Source organism: Podarcis melisellensis (assembly GCF_964234715.1).
Source record: "Podarcis melisellensis genome assembly, chromosome: 6".
Lineage (NCBI taxonomy): Eukaryota > Metazoa > Chordata > Lepidosauria > Squamata > Lacertidae > Podarcis > Podarcis melisellensis.
This window is the reverse complement of record NC_138538.1, coordinates 57,605,218-57,623,144: the sequence shown is the minus strand read 5'-3', so window position 1 is coordinate 57,623,144 and position 17,927 is coordinate 57,605,218. Positions and strand designations below refer to the sequence as shown.

The window sequence follows — 17,927 nt, the reverse complement described above, 5'->3', positions numbered from 1 at the left end:
CTGCCTTGCAAGCAGAGGGGACCAAATTGAATTCCCCAGCCTCTCTAGGTACAGTTGGAAAAGACTCCTAGGCAGTGTAAGCAATAATGAGCTAGATAGACCAGCAGTTTCTTGTTCCTTTGCAATGTTTATCCTGCCAAAAAAGAACCACATCTGCATTACTTGTTTCGATCTCAGTTTCACTAGAAAAAGCAAGAGCAAGCAAAGCTCAAGGAATGTAAGCCTTCGTGTATTTCATTTTGCCAAGCAACATAATTGAGATAATGTTAGCCTGCTTTATTTGTCATTTACCTACATTGATTCAAAATCATAATTATCTGTTCCATTAGTTTTTTTTTTAAAAAAGTAATCTGCTTTCTGAGTAGCTCTTCAGGAAGCAGGGCAGGTGGACTTACTAGCCCACATAGTTTCATCCAAAACTATGGGGCTGGTCTTGTTTTTCTTTGTCAATGAAAAATGGCTCTGCCCTTCCTTTCCTCAGCTTGTTATGCCAGAGTATTTCCTGACTGTAGCTGCTGGAAGCATGCTTGATAGAGCTTGTGAAAAGAGCACGGCACAGGTCAATTATGGGTGGAACTACCCTAAGCTCTTTGGAAGGAAAAGGGAGAGAGATTTAGGGAGTGATTTGTGGTAAATGTAATTAAGGGAAAGCTTTTTCTTCTTCTGAGACTATTTCAAAAGATCTGTGGGCCCTGAATCTCCTGTAACCTTAGATATGAAATTTGGGGGCAGGTGGGGGAGGAGAACCCAAACCTGAACTTATAAAAACATTAAACATAAGTAGATATATATGTGTAGGCTTTCTCCAACACAATTCCTTCTCTTTGCTGCCCCAAAAGATAAATTAACACACAGCTCCCTGCTGTTTCCCTTCCCCTTTCCCTTTTACTCTTTATGATGGAAGCAGCCTCCATAATTTAATTACCATGCCTTTCAGACTGTTTGGGAGTCTGCATGAATTTATTTCCCCATATTTTTCTCTCACTTTTCTTCAAATGTTTCAAAGTTATTCCGTAAACATTTACACCATTTCCTCTCAGCGATGGTAAAATAACATTGCCAGTGAACTGGAGGCGGGTGGATTTGCAACATGAAAAAGGCTAAAGCTCATTTTTTGTCCCCCCCCCCTTCCTCCTTCTTAAAAAAAAATATAAGAATAATCATAGCAGTAGTGAGTGAGTGAGTGAGTGTGTGTCCTTTGGTTATAGCAATGGAGCTGGTCTCGAGGACTTCAGAATAAACGGTTTGTTTTACCTATCACCATTTGCCATGAAATGGTTCCACCATTCCCCACCCTGTATGTGTACACCCCGCTAAACTCTCCAGGACCTCTTTAGAGGCCATTTATGTTCACTGATTTTAAAATTAGAGGAACAGTATGAAGACCTGCTGTACTGTTTGGACTGAGGTGAAAACAAAATAGTGATTATATGGCACTTTGGTATAGTAACCAAAGCAATTCATGGAGAATTTACAAAGTGGTAGAATTATATTATTGTATTGGACTGAGCTGAATGTTCTGCATCAGGGGAGCCTATTCTGTGGCCCTGCAAATCTTGTTAGACTACAACTTCCAGCAATCCCAAACAACATGGCTGGTAGTCCGAGATAATGGCAGTTGCAGGTCAACAGTAATCTAACCTACAAGGTGCTCAGGTAAGCTCTAGGTTAGATTACTGCAATGCCTTATACGTGGGGCTGCCTTTGAAAACAGTTCAGAACTGCAGCCAGTGTAGAATCCACCAGCCAAATTGTTAACTGGGTGTAGGATGTTTGATCATATAACACCAATCCTAATCTGCCTTCATTCACTGCCAGTTCGTTTCTGGACTCAGTTCAGACTGCCGGTTTAGACCTATAAAGCCTTATGCAGCTCATGACCCAAATATCTTCTGGACCACATCTCCCCACATGAACCTATCTGGACCCTGCCATCATCATCTTGAGTCCAAGGGAGCTGCAAAGAGTGGCTAGACAAGAACAAGTCTTTTTTGTGGCCGTTCCCCAATTGTGGAATGCTCTCCTCAAAGATATTACACTTGGCGCTGTCATTATACACATTTAGCACCTGAGGGTGTTGAGGTGAGGGGACATAGCATCTTTTGTGCTATGCTCCTTTGCTTATATTCACAGTGCTACTCAATTGCTTATTTGGCACCATTTCCCGCCCCGTCCCCTGATGTATTCAGTGAGAATTAGCTAGTTGGTGATGTCACTCAGGACAAACAAATCTAACACAGATTTTTTTTAAAAAGAAAATGTCCTCACTCTGAATTTGCTTCACTGGTAATATCATCACATAGCCAATTCTCACTGGCTAAATGGCAGCTTCACTGCTCTATTAGAGGATGGCTGATACGAGAGCAAGTGGCCATTGGGATTGTGAAGAGTTATCTCCCCCTTTCTTTCTGAGTGTATTGTGACCTGAGGAGATAGGATGGGCACCACATCTGCCCAAAATGTACTTGGAAGAGGCTCTTTTTATTTTTGGCTGTACTGGGAAGGGGCACTTGTCAGGGGAGAGCATGGTAGTCCTGAGTACATTTGGGGGTTTCTGCCATCATTTAAACACCTTTCACTCTCCTTCCACCAAATAATGGTCAAAGAAAAGGAGGGGCGCAGGCAATAGGGGGAAAGGTGTTCGTGAAATGTGCCCAGCTAGTTTGGCTCATAAATGTTCAAATTTGATTCTTGGAAATGGTTGCTGCAGAAAGTAGGAGGCTAGAATGTGGCAGGGAGCTCCCCAAACATTCAGAGAAGTCACCTTTGACTTAGATGAGTCACTATTAGTTTTGGATTCATTAAAGAAAATGGCATGTACAGACAAGCATGTAATTTCTGCAAAACTGGAGGCTGTCTGTGTGAGTTTCAACTTACTGAAAATTGGACTCTTTCTCTGCCCCTACCGCTGTACGCTACTGCCCCCACCCAGGCAATTGCTGATTCTGAACCTGCAGAGAAGCAATTTTACAGGCTTTGTGGGCCTGGCACACCATATCATAAAAACCTGCTCTGCTGCTTTCGTACAAAAAACAAAATGAAAACCACCTTGAAGTGCTGACTAATATCAAACTCTCCCACAAGGTGCTAATTTTCCTCTACTCTCATTTGACTTCAGGTAGAAGAAGCTGTCACGGTTGATCCAGTTTTGCCTGTAGGGTTCTCTCTCTTGCACTCCAGTCCTATAGGGAGTGGATCTTCATTAAATTTGTCAGGGTTGCATTTTTTTGGATCCTACAAGTTCAGCATTGTGCTCTTCATACTGCTTGATACATTTGGCGGTTGGTTTGTTTTTTGACCGAGTCTATTATAGACTAATGTTTTGTTCCAGTTAAAACTGTAACATTTGAAGCATATGCATTGCGTATCTATTTTAAGTCTCGTATATTATTTGGAGAGCCGTGGGTTGGTCTCTTGTTGCTCAATGCATGGTTAGTTCACCGGAGGTGAGAAAAGGTGTGTGTTATGGTTTTAGTTGATTTGCAACAGTCATCTGCATTGTGTACTAGGAGTGTGCATTGGATTCAGATGAATCCTGAATTCCAAAGGAAAACCCACAATGGCATAGCAAAGCTTCTTCACAGCAGTGTTCAGATATGCTGGGCCAAAGCTCATTCTTGACTTAATGACATTCCATTGAGCAATTGCATTAGTTTCCTGCTGCTGCTCTCTCTGCCCAGTTCAGACACTACTAAGGCCAGTCCAACAATACCCACACATTTACTCTCACTTTATGTGGAAGAACACCAGCTCCCATCTAAGTCAGGCTTCCTCAAACTTGGCCCTCCAGATGTTTTGATACTACAATTCCCATCATCCCTGACCGCTGGTCCTGCTAGCTAGGGATCATGGGAGTTGTAGGCCAAAAGCATCTGGGGGCCAAGGTTGAGGAAGCCTGATCTAGGTAGTATTTTGCTTTCTAAATAAATGTGTCCCGACTCCAGGGGTTGTTAGAGTAAGCCAGGTAATGTTGCCCACAGGGTGTTGCATTGTGCCAGCCAAATTTGAAAACAGCTGCTGGATTAATGTCTTATATATCTTCACTGACATTTATGTCATTGTGCCATGCGGGGTTAGGAAATAAACTCCTGAGGTGGCCACCTTAAATGCTACTTGTTTTAGTTCCCAGGGCTGTGCTATACTTACTCTAACAGCCAGATGAACAGTGGAGTTCATGTCTGCAAGAACGCCAAATAGCAAACTTCTGACTCTATTTCAGTGGGATCATGGCCAATCTGTTAGTCATTAGATAAATATCAGTGACTGATTTCAAAGCCCCAGACTCAACAAAAGGTAATGATTTTTCCCCTTTACGCTCTTTTGTGTGACTCTAACCCATCTGCTCAAATGAGGCCAGATGCAGGTACGCATTCATTTGAAAATTTCCTACAGTACTTCAGAAACTGTTAATCATTAATGTAAGCATTTCTCAATCAGCAGTGTACTCTACAGTGTGTTCTTACTCATCCCAACAGCAATATTTGACGTAGGTTAGGCAACCCTGACAACTTTAGAGTTTGAATATGGGTCACAGTTACAGTTGTGTCAAACAGAGCTTACCTGTCAAGCGCTTATGAGGGAAGTGTGTGTGATTGACCACATCTTCTCCCACCCCAAACAGATTGTCCAGTAGCCTCTCCATCTTTCCAAAGTGTTTTCAAACAACACAAAATATCCCCAGAGCAGTACTATGAAGTAACAAAGATGCCTTCACACAGCTGGTACTGGTAGCATGAGTTTACTTGTGTAAACTTCATGACACGCAGAGCTTTTCCCCCCAGTTGGAACTCACTGGAACTCAGTTCCGGCACATCTCAGGTGGGCGCCATTGCCATTATAAGAGAACAAGGGAGTCGTTCATGGCGAGTTCCAGAACCTCTTTCTAGAAAAATGGCACTGATGACAAATGTATTCATTCACGCATGATATAAACATTGAAAATGGTGGATTTAGTTACTTTGAGCCACTGTCTGAAAATGGAATGAAAGCCCTTCTTACAACAAACATATGTTGCATGTGATATTATTATTATTATTATTGCCAAACCTTCTGAAAAGTAACAAAAATGTAAGCAACTATTAATATTTTTCTTCTCCTCACTTGTTAAGGGAACATGAGCCCCTCATTTTTATTTGCTTGGGATCCCTGACTAACCACAGACATTCCCACTAACATCACTGGAAGTCCCCTGGCCGCAGAACTGCTGCACATTGCCCTGAGAGTGGTCTGTTCTGTGGTGATGTTGCCACTGCCAGATTTCTTATATGTGAGAGGTTTTCCAGCAACTCTGGCTACATACGGCCACGAGGTCATTGCTGTCTTCCCTCCCTCTTCGGTTTTGTCACGCTTATCTCCTCTGTGCTATTGGCTGCCACTTTTCCCACTGCAGCTTATTGGTCTGCAAGTGGCAGTTGTTCATTTCATGTTACTATATAAACACCACACTGGCGCCTCCGTAAACCTCCCACGACTGAGTTAGCAGTATATAGAGACTTGAGTAAAAACCACTTGTAAGTCACTTTTTGTCTGCTGTAAAAACAACTTCAGTTCAGTTGGGTTGTTCGTTTTTGTTTTTTGTTTTTTTACATTAAGTGTTTGTTTTCTTTAGCTTGGTTTCACTTTATAATGAAAACCTTTCGGATGTAAAGAGGGCAGAAGATGACAGCACAGGGTGGGTTTTGTGAAAAAGAACACAAGATCGGGCTGGTTAACCTTCCACATGCTGCCACTAAATTTTGTTCAGCAAATATGGTGACTTATCAAGTTTCATCGAAAGAGAAATAATTGATATTATGTTGAAGGATGATTCTAAACTGTTTAATGACTGAATGGGCTCTTATACATTCAGGCTTAGATAAGACAATTCTACGATTCTGTGACAAGGGAGAATTCCAATAGGTACAGCCTCTTTCAGAACTGAAATGCCATGGTAGAGACAGCTGTATCTGGTAAAATTCTGCCTTGCTTGCAGTTCTTGCTTGCAGGAGCTCTCTTAAGTTTAGACCTGACCTTTTCTTCTCTCAGACTACTGGCATGCACTGTTTTCTTCTGAAAATATACTGATTGGCTTGTACCATTGTACCAATGGCAGGTTCAACAAAGCAACTACATAAAAATGTCTCAGTCCAGACATAAAAATATTGGACTGAGAAACCATGGTTTATTGGCTTAAGAATGAGCCCATCCTAATTCATGTCTTGATTTGTAAGCAGTGATCAGACTACAGTGCCTCGCTTTTCCTCCAACTGTAAACTTTTACTGCATCAATTATACAAGCAGGCATTGCTGTGACCTTGTCACGTTCATCTCCCTGCCTTGTGTTATGGGAAGGCAGCCATAATGGGAGGACTTGGCCATGTTCAGACTCCCCTTGCCCTGCTTTTCAGATTGGGTTAGCCTCCAGCTCCTTTGATTTGTGGGCAAACGTTTCTGCCTTTCCTGCTGCCTCTTCCTCTCTCTTTTTGGCTTCCCAAGGTTCCCACAGGAACTCGAGGAATAGGTTGTGCCCACAACTTTCAAGAGGAAACCAGACCAGGATAAGTGGGGAGGGGTGAGGCAGGAGACAATACCCGTTTGACATCATTTCAGCTACTTCATTTCAGGTCAAGTCCTTGGTTGGCTGTTGATTTGTTTGTTCGTTTTCCCTGGCTGAAGCAAAAGTATCATTTTGAACACTGTATTTTAGGTCCAAGGCATTTTAAAAGTTCAAGTCACAAAGTGGTCACAAACACTGCTAGGACTTAAAAGCAAATTAGGAAAAAACCATAAGATGGTCTGAATCTTAATGCTATGATCCATGCTGCAGCTGCACTTGCAATAATATTCAGCAGTGTTCCAGTTACCTCATCTCAAAAAGGGGGTTGCAGATCTGGAAAATGTTCAGAAGTGGGGAAGCCAAAATTATAAAGGGGGGGGGGACTTTCCATCTGAGAATGGTGTGCTTTCTTTATCAATTTTTAACACACTATTTATAATTGTATAAACCTTTCTTATCAGGTAGAAAAAATGATCAAGGAAAGACATAAGAAAGGTTTATACAATTATAAATAGTGTGTTAAAAATTGATAAAGAAAGCACACCATTCCCCAGTAATTATAATCATAGGACTGTGGGTCGCTCATTAAAGTTGGATGGCATGACAGACAAAAGAAGTTACGAAGATTGAGCCGAAGGTTTGAACTTGGGACCCAAATTTGGTCGACAAGTTGGGGGTTGAAATTCCTCTACCACCTTTTGCCTACTGCTGACACCTGTTTTGCAGTGTTGGTAGTGACAGCAGAGGCCCTCCCTGCCACACAACGCTTTTTCCCCCGGCTGCTATTTTGCTCTGCCCTGAAGATAGGTTTGTTTTCTGTTTGCCATATTGTAAACCTGGCACCAATTCTGTTCCACTGCAGTCTGGTGCCAACTGTTGCGAGGACAGCATCCTAATGTCTTTTTCCTTCCTTTTTTTTTCTTTGTAGCTGTACCTGCAAGCCAGGTTCACTTGGAGAGGAGCCCGTCTGCTGCGTCCCCTGCTGCAGTTCACACTGATTATGATGGCCTTTTACACAGGGCTTTCTCGTGTGTCTGACCACAAACATCATCCAACAGACGTCTTGGCTGGTTTCGTACAAGGGGCCCTGGTGGCTTACTGCATAGTAAGTGACATGTCATACCATATAATTGTTTCACTAAACAACCACATGCACCTTATCCATAAGACAGTGATGGATTCGAGTGTTAAAGCCCATCCTAAGGGCAGAGAAAAGCTTTACCCTGGCACCAGAAATGTAGTATCAGTGCTAGGTGGACCTCACTGGGGAGAGTGTTGCTGGCATTGTGCAGGAGTTGGTAAAACCAAGGAAGGATAGACTTAAACAAAGAAGGGAGAAAGGGGTGGAGACTTAAATAAGGAAAACCAATGTGCAATGCAGTGTTAGAAACCTAAAAGATAAATGCACAGCAAACAGTAACCTTTCACATGTAACATGTGAAGTTCATGTGAAACAATTTCCCTCTAAGTATTAGATTGGTGATGTTTAGTGCACGGAAAAGAGTTCTCCTTGAATACATACTAGACTGGGCACATTAGCAGGGTGGTTCACACAGGTGAATGTGTAAACCATTATAGCAGTTCCCCACCCATCCCGAGTTTTGAAACATCTCAAAAGGCAGCTGAATATATATGTATTTTCTTTCTTTTCCACTGATTCCATTGCTAACCAAACCACTGTTTGAATTCTGTGAGGAATGTAGTTTCTCAGTACCCAAGTACAGATTGAAAAGCTAAGCAGAAATGTTTTTAGCTCCAGAAAACATGCCCAGATCTTTTTGAGACATCGCAACCTTCAGGAGAAAGCTATCAGAGCTTCACAGCATAGAGATAAAGGATCACAGCTCCACAATCAGCACCATGCAGTGCTATGAATCAGGGCCATTTTGTGAAGTAAATAAACCTGGGGATTTCCAAGCACTGAGTTCCCACATAAGATGCAATTTGACTATGCAATAACAGGAATTGCACTTGTATGGGAGATTTGCCAGGCAGGTGCTTACTCCTTCCCAAAACCACCAGTTCTCCCCTACAAATGCCCTGCCCTCCTCACTTGCAATTTCACAATCTAGCTGGGAAGAAAAATAATAATAAAACTGCCAGAGAATCTGGGAGGGGGGGAGAGAATGCATAAGCGCTCTCCATGCCCCCAGGCCATCAGTTTGTTTTCCAGCAAGCGCTTCTTCCCCAGTCCTGCTTCTCTCACATACACATTGACCCTCAATTGTAATTTCAGTGGGTGAACATCTCCTGCTTACATTTTACTTAGTAGCAGAAGTGATAGTCTCCACTAAGTTGCAGAGACAGCGCAACAAGATTCTTCAAAGCTTCCGTGGCATTTTTATTCTTATTTATTTCTGTCGCGAGTTAAACAAACAAAAGATCACCCTGGAAGGAGCTCTTGGATATATTCAGAAAATACTTTGGGCAACTTTTTCACACAACGAAACAGTTTCTTTTCAACTCAGGGGCTTCAATTTGGGTCATGTGGCTTTGTCTAGAATCGCCCGGTATTAGAGATAGCTATATGGAAGGCTTTGACTAAGCTCTCCTGTTAGTTGCTCTAAATACTTTGCCAAAGGGTGGAAGAGGACAGAGAAGAAGAAGAATGCGATGCTAGGGTACAGTAGGATGCAGATGAACTCAATGCATTGCAGCAAAAATGCTTCTGACAGACAATAAGGGTCTCGATGCTTGAACAGGACACTTTTCACCATTTCCTGTCCAATGACAAGTTACAAATCTGACCCCATTTTCCTGACCTGTAAACAGATGGCATGTTTTACTGGGCCAGAGGAGGGGTGAGAGTTCGGCTGCTATAGGCTGACTTTCCTGTGACGAGATAAAGGCCACGGAGGAAGCAGCTGCCTGAGAAACACCACACACATGTACATCACTTCCATTTTAACCCCTTCCCTTTGTGGCTGCTGCCCTTTTGTATGCTTCTGTCCTTCATCAGGATGTGCAGAGGGTATTGGTCACTTTTAGTCTGGCCCTTGTGCAGCCATGGGGGGTGGGGAAAAAAGACATGGCTGTAGAAAAGGAAATGAAGAGAGGGGTAACTACTGCTCCCCTACTTCGTCCCATAATTTCCAGCTCCTAAGGAATGGCCTAAATGTTCATAAGCAAGTTGAGTGTTGCTTATGAGACTTAGATTTAGAAAAGCCCTAGCCTCACCTTTTTCACTGTGCTTTATATACTTTTCTGAATTTATTTATAATTTATGTCCTGTCCTTTGACCCGGAGTTCTTGCAGTTTAGTTCTTCTGATTATTGGCAATAGGTGCCGGTAGCTGAGGCTAGCCTCTAAGGGGGTTGCAGTACTTGTTTCATCCAAGACCATACAAGATCTTGTTTTGTTTGGAATTCAGATGCAATCAGAATGGCTGAAATCAAAATGTCTTTTATGAACCGCTTTTGTGGTGGCAAATTGTGGGAAGATGCAAATCTTAGGGGCCATTTCCTTCTCACCTAATCTCATGTTAAGCTGTTTGCTTAAAATGTTCTGGGTCCAAGTGAAGCCTTTTCTAATATAATGAATTTAAGAAGGGCATCGATCAGTTGAAATGGTGAGCTACCAGCTTACAACATCATATAGCACATTCCCTGTCGTCTGCAGTTTAGTTTTCTTTATGGGTGGAGAGCACCTTCCACAGGAAGTGGCATAAATCCAAGCAAAAACACTCTGTGTGTTTACCCCTCTCTCTTTTTGTGTTAAGCAGCTGAAGCATTAGGAAGGTTTAACACACTGTTCTAACCTTAGGAGATCATGTTTCATGATTTCTCAAAGTGTTTTTATAACCTCAAACCTTGCTAAAAGTGAAATACAGTTTAAATGGGAATTAACGCCACTACCCAAATATCTGATTTAAAGCCACACACGCCATGAACTGCAGAGCAAAGGCTAAGAAAGCCAAGATGACACTCCATCCATAACTTATCCAGTTAGAAAATACAGGCCAGATTGAACCTAATCCTCCATCTGCCACTTCCACCGTGCAACCGCTACTCACTCCTGCCACAAATTGATTTGTCATGGAGCTCTCGGTATAGAATGTGGATATCGTCATGATTGAATCCAGTCTTAGGAAGTGGGTACATGAGAGGCATGGCCTCAAAATCGCCTTCCAACTCTTGCTTCTGCCATGGATGAAGGGGTACAGACATTTAGCAGTTGTGTTCAAATTAAATGAAGATTTAAATACTTCCAAAATATAGAAGACACACAGAGAACACCAAGTATGCCTATTCCCCCCAAAAAATCAAAGGGACGCTTACAATTCTCCATCACAAGTTTCTTGAAGTAGTGATAGAATACAAGCATGAACCACAAGTACTGCACACTGTCCAACAAAAGCAAGTAGTCAGAAGTGGTCTTGACTAATTTAAATCTCATTGATTTGAGTAGGACAGTCAGAGACAGCATTTGCTGTCTGGAGTTCACAGTTCCTTTTCCTCTCGTTATGAAGGGCTAGTGTTATAATGGGTAATAAACCTTTTTCTCCAGAACCAAAAGAAAGTCTAGAATGCCTATCCATCTCTAATATAGCTTCATTTGAAACAGAAGACTTAATATGCTGGCAATCAGAAAAAGGAACTGTAGTTTTGGTTCAGGAACCCTAGTGTTGCCTTCGAAGAGAACATAAAATTTAAATAAGCCAGGGAAAGAGGTTGGTACTACTATTTATTTTTCTTTGGTTGCAGCCAACCATCTATTTTTTTCCTGAGTGGAGTTCTGTTTCCTCAGAGAAATAACTGTTTGGTTCAATGCTAATATTTAGATGTCAAACTAACTGATCTGGGAACATAGCAAGACAATTGGAAGCCTGAATGCAAACATCTGCATCCAGTAAAACAAGCAGTCTCTTTAAACAATCAAATGCTTTGTGATTTCTCACTCTGAAAAGCCTAGTAGCCTAACTAATGGAAGTCTTGGGAAGTTGAATTAGGAGCACAACTTCTCTAACCCTGCTAGAGCTTCAAAGCAGTATAAAAGCAATGCTTTTGGTCATAACATATGAACAATAATGTTCTTGCTGGACACATTCGCCAGCCTCTCACACAATGGTTACTTCAACTGCAGAGCAGAGTGATGGATTTTCCTGGAATTACATTTGTCAATAGATGGGCATATTTCATGGATCAGCTGTTTTCTTTAACCCCATTATCCTGTCTGTACTTTGTTTTTTGGGGATTCCTGGTAGGCAGGATGGAGAGGTAGTTGTTAATGGGGCACCTTGCACCAAGGGAACATTTTGCACAAACTATTCCATTACAAACTTCCTACCTGTAAAGTCAGCTATAGGTCTAGAGTGATGTAGCCACATGTTCTGCTTTTTAAAATGTGCAGTCTATGTTCTGGGGAGGTGTGCTGCTCTTGTTTGAGTCGTGAGTAGCTCTTGGTTTAATTGGAATCCCATTCTGCAGCCCCTGTGTAACTGCAGGTAAGGTGGGAATGAATTGCCTTGGGCTTTCCATTGACTCCCGTCAACATATACAGTATTTAGACGGCAGTCCGAAGCTCCAGTCTGCCTACCAAATGACACTGGCATCATTTGTCCGGTATGTTCCACTCACTCAATGGATTTACATTGGCAGTAGCCTACAGAAAACAGGATATTTTGGGGGTAGGGATGAGCGAGCCCACGTCTCACTGTATCCACTGACTGGCTGTCACTTCTTGACACCGGGCCCAGTCACCACAATGCTCAAGAAATTGGAAAATTAGTAGTAAACCAATTGTCATTCAGCCAGTGAACAAGTTTGTAGCAGCTTGTGTGATTGTTGTTGTATATAAATATTATATGTGTTTAATAGCTGGGATTTGTTTGTACCAAGCCTCTAGCATTGAATAGCAGAGATGAGCCTTATTCTCCTGTCAGCAGAGCCTGCATTCTGTCTGACCCTTTTCCTTTCTGGCTTCAGAGTTAAATTTTGCAAGGGAGAAAGTACATCAGTCATGCTGGACTTGATACGGTTTTGGCTGAGGGAGGATGTCAAAGTTTCCTCCCAGGGCTTTCCTATTGTGTGGCTGCCTCTCTGAATTGTCAAGTGGGAGACTTTTCACATCCGTAAGAACGGATACGTCATTGATTATTTCAGGGAAAGGTGGTTGGGAATATCTCTTCCTTGACACTATTTCTTTAAAATGACAGGACAGTCATCCTGACTAAGCTTTAATTTTCTAGCTGTGAGGAAAGGGCAGTAGGGAAGGGGATGCGGGTGGGTGGGAAGGCAAGGAAATATCAAGCTACCCTGACTGACTAAGAATTATGAAGAATTGACTCCAAAGGGAAGTTTAATTTTAGTCCATTTAAATCACCAGAGGAAGCGAAGCCGTGTGAACTCTTGGTATGGATGTTAACAGCTTCTTGATTGTGTGCCGGGTTGTTGTTGTTTTTTAACTGTAAATAACATTTTTAAAGACTTCTGTATTAAAAAAATCCCCATCCCCTCAGTACATCTCTCTTCCAAACACACAGTGAATGTATTTGAATTAAAATAGTGAAAGAAAGCAATGGGTGCTGGGTGAGATCCAGTGGAAAAGGAAAGGCAGGGAAAGGCATTTTCCATACCAGTGAGATCCCCGCCAGGGGCACTAGACATTTATGCAAAGTTGTGCCTTGGGCCTTTGTCCCTGCTAGGTATCTAGCAGTGCTTGACTCCTGTGAAATAATTGTTTGCTTTTTTATGGACCAGTCTAGAAGACCTTCAGTCTGGTTCTCATTATAGCAGGATAGTGTAACTTCAGAACTGTTATGCTTATTAATGGAGGAGTTAGATTTCCTTTACATAAACCAGAACAGGTATAAAAATCTGAATATTTATATTGAATGCATATATTCATTTTATTTACAGGTGTTCTATGTCTCAGACCTCTTCAAGGAGAAAACAAAGATTTCTCTGCCCCCACCTCCAATCCGGAAGGAGTTACTTTCACCTGTGGATATCCTTGATCGGAACAATCATCACAACATGGTGTAGACATTTGACAAATATATATATATTTTTGTTTTTGTTTTGTTTTTGCAAAATGACTGCTGACAGCAACTACCTGCTGCTCTCAATCTCATCAGACAGTAGAATGTAGGGAGAGACTCTTGCCTGACCAATGAGGTCTGACTCTGTGGCCTTTTTTACACTCACAACATTTGCATAAAATGGGTGTTGTTCAAGTAAGTCAAAGGCAACAATTACGAAATAAATCAAAACACGATGCAGGAATTCTAAATGTGCAATTGGCTGAGTGTTCATGTTGTAGTGAATGCTGAATTGTTCATAGCTTAATGAACACTAAATGATTTCTAGGAAACTGGCCATCTCTGCTTCTGCTTCTTTTATTTGCCATGACAGTTTTCAATTCCTATTAAGTGAGAGAGGGGAGAGAAAAATCCTTGCCAACTAGATTATAGCACTATCTATGAAAAATAAGCACTGATTCATGATTTGTGATCACTTTCTAAGTGTAACCTCTTATTTTATTGGTTTTCTTTATCTCCATTCCAATTCGGAACTTACTTTTGGTTTTGGAGATGTATACCCAGTAAAATCTTAGAAAAGTGCCTATTTCCACTACACAATTCTGCAAGACAGTATTTTTCTATTTCCAGTTAGGTGTAGAATCCACTTTCTAAATGCAACCCAGCCTGCTTCACCAGTATCCCTGGTTGTAAAGAGTCATTCCATATTTGTTTTCACCTATCCCTCACTTTCGGCGGGGTGCGCTCCCGCCGCTCGGTCCCAGCGCCTGCCAACCTAGCAGTTCGAAAGCACCCCTGGGCGCAAGTAGATAAATAAGGACCGCTTCCTAGCGGGAAGGTAAACGGCGTTCCGTGTGCTGTGCTGGCTCGCCAGATGCAGCTTGTCACGCTGGCCACGTGACCTGGAAGTGTCTGCGGACAGCGCTGGCTCCTGGCCTCTAGAGTGAGATGAGCGCACAACCCTAGAGTCTGGCAAGACTGGCCCTTAAGGGCAGGGGTACCTTTACCTTTTTTATCCCTCACTTTCTGTATGACATTCTCCATGTTCACGATTATTCTCATCACTAATACTTTGGAAAGCAGGTTGGGGGTGCAAATAAGGGACAACACAAGAAATATGGGACCCATGCCTCTAATATCTAATGTCAACAGTACTGTATGAATTGTCCAGCCTGCATAGTATTATGCTTGGTGGCCTAGTTTTTTAATTAAAAAAAAATCCCCTTTTACCATTGACTCAAATAACAGAAGTATTTTCTGAACATACGGATACCTTGTTTGTGGTCAGCCTTGTTGATCTATGTTAGCACTATTGGCTCTGGGGTTGAGACTCAGAAGGCAACTCCTCCAGCTATCGGGCGGACTGCTGGGCGGGACCGTCTTAGCCTGATGTTCAGTCAAATCCCTTTTGTAATTCCCATGGCTTGAAAAGGGATCATTTTCGACTATTCATTACAGACTAGGCTAAATGCTGCTCTCAGCAACACCAAGGGCATGCGAAGAAAGTAAACCAGAAGAGACCCACTTCTAGGCTTTCAATTGCAATTCCAAAAGACAGTTCTTAAAAACCTTAAAAGGACTGAACTGCTGATGCTAACCAGGGCAGACTGAGCTTTGCACATCTTTGCCATGCAAACTCCGTCCTATCATTTCAATTCTAGCAAGCTATGATTTTTTTTTATAAATATAAATATATATAAATATATATAAATATTATATAAATAATGTATAAAACATTAAAAATTAACTATGTAAAATATTATTTCTGAAACAATTTTAGATATATCCACTATGATCATAAACTGTGTTTTGACCTGTGTTATTTACATGTTGCTGCTTAAAACAAAAAGCATTGACTTAATTTTTTATAGTCGACTAAAATATTGTAGTTCTGTGGTAGCAATATTTTAATGAAAGTAACAACTAAAGACAATTGTATAAAAACCATATTAAATTGTCTGTATTTTTGTAATGTTTCTTTTTTTGTAAAAAGAGGAATATGCAAGACTTTTTGTAGAGTACAAAATTAAAGTTTGTATTTGCAAAAGAAAAAACACACAAAAAAATGCTGTATAAATGTGCTTTATAAATAAATGTTTCAGGCACAAATTAATAATGCTGTGCACCCATATTCTCCATTTTGACTATTCCTTGGAGCCTAAATGAAATGGAAGATTATACCAAGACTGATATTTCCTTGGAAAATTTTATACAAAAGGGGTTTAGTGTTCTGTGCATATCTACATACCAATGGTGATGAGAGGTTATGTAGAATACAGCTCAGTAGTACCTGTTGAATATTTTACAAAGCTGTTAACATATAGCCCAAATGATGTTCTGTTTTGAGCATTGACCTCAACAGCATGGAGGCAGGTGAGCCAATTCTTTAGTGATACACTGGACAGCACCATGCAAGGTTGAATGAATGAAAGAAACTTTATTTGCCTCAGCTGTTGGCCATAGCAACAAAAAACATTGCAATATACACAGAACAAAATAAAAGTCATTTATATAAAACACGGTTTAGGGTCCTGAATCAGCACCATGCAAGGTTTGTGCAGAAGACTCCATAAGAGAAGAGCTCAACTTTTATACTATTCACATGGTTGCAGGGTGGGTTACAAAAGTATCACAATTCAAATGTCATTAAAATCATAAAGTCACAATGACAGAATAGCAGAAATGCAGTGCAGGAACAAGCAAAGAGGCGCATCTTGAGCAATCATTGAAAAACATATGTTGATTGTGCTAGATGCACCTCCATAACCACAGAGAAGACCTCATGCACCACTGTCTCTCAAACCGCAGAATGGGGGGGGGGTGTCCAACACAATAGGAGCTCTCCTAATGATCAACTCCCAGACAAGTCAATGTGGAAGGAGCTGCTTCTTCAAATATTGGAGGCCCAAGTCACTGAGCACTTCATATGCCAGTGTTAACATCTTAAATAGGCTTCAGTAGCAAATTTGAGGACTTCCAAGAGTGCATAGTATGTGTCTGGCAGAGGTACCCACAAGCAGCCTCATGGCTTCATTCTGCTGTAGTTGCAGCTTCCAGATTGTCTTCAAAGGTAGCTCTTGTGTAGTCCAATCTGAACATTATCAGAACATGGATTGCTATGCTCAAGATATCCCTATCTAGCAAAGGGCATAATTGATGAACTAACCGAAGCTGGTCACAGAGGCCACCTGGGGCTCAATTGATATAGATGGATCAAGGAGTAGCTTCTAAGCTACATACCTGTTTCTTCCAAAGGTGTGCAATGCCATCCAGAACTGGACTTCTCCCAACTTCCCAGACTTGAGATGGAATGGAGAGAGAGGGTTGGGTGTCATCACTATAATGATAACACCGCACACCAAATCCCTGGTGACATGCTTCATTTAAACGTTAAAAAGCACAGAGGACAAGATTACCCCCAGGGAACCCCACAAGATAGCTTGCATGATGCTGAACAGTAGTCTCCCATTGCTACTCTTGAAATTGGCCTTGGAGGTGGGAGTGGAACCATGGTAAAACCCAACTCCCAACCCTCAAAAACACATTGGGAGGACACAGTGATCACAGGTAACAAACGTTGAGAGGTTAAGGAGAAACGAAAAGGTTGTTCTTCCTCTGTCACTCTCCTAACAAAGGTCAACCAGGGTGAGTGAGGCAGTTTTGTTGCTGAACTTGAGCCCAAAGCTGGATTGAAACGGGGCCAGATAGTCTCCTTCCCCCAAGCATGCCTGAAATTGGAGTGTCCCTTGCCTTTTCAGCACCTTCTCGATCCATCATTATACACTGGTTGATACTGATTAAAACTTGGTTAGCTGGTTAGTCCTCCCATTTTTAGTCCAATGTTTAGCAATACATTATTTTAAACTAGCAAAAGAAAATTAGCTTGCTATGTTCCTGTTGCATTTGGAGTAGAAATCATTAGGAAATCCTCAGCAAGGAGGTGGATCACTGTTGTCTCTGCAAGCTGGAGCAGAATAATATGTCATTGTATACCTTTCGTGATCATTGTTCGACACTCAGGCTATAAGGCACTAGTGTAATTGCTGTTGTTAGCTCCAAACCAGAGAATAACGGTAGATGATTTCATTAAAGGAAAGGACACTAATCAACCCTGGAATGCTTAAGCAAAAGAAGAAAGGAAGGCTCAGCCCCCTCCTGCCCCATCCATTACAGGTGCTCCAAATAACACTAGAAGTTGGTGCCTTGTTTATTGTTCTGTTACTCATCTGGAGACTGTTGCAAATGTCTGCAAATCCAGTCTCTCAACCACAAACAGGCATTAAGAATGCAAGAGTCAAAAGCTAGGAGGCATCCAAGAAAACTTCTATATAAAAATCAAGATTCAAATTCATGGTTTCTGGTTTCCTGGCACACAGATACACGCAAGGGGTAGTCTCCTCCATCAGCCTGCCA

The 17,927-nt window shown here is 41.7% G+C and overlaps 1 protein-coding gene across 1 annotated transcript in view; it reads left to right on the top strand.

Annotated features, from left to right (window-relative positions):
• PLPP3 (phospholipid phosphatase 3) overlaps positions 1-15,630 on the top strand; it is a 64,040-nt gene extending 48,410 nt beyond the window's left edge. Inside the window, exons 5-6 of the mRNA XM_081915877.1 lie at positions 7,464-7,640; positions 13,393-15,630. Coding sequence (XP_081772003.1) covers positions 7,464-7,640; positions 13,393-13,518 — 303 coding nt within the window. The 3' untranslated portion in view covers positions 13,519-15,630. The remainder of the gene's footprint in view (positions 1-7,463; positions 7,641-13,392) is intronic.
• The last annotated feature ends 2,297 nt before the right edge of the window (positions 15,631-17,927 follow it).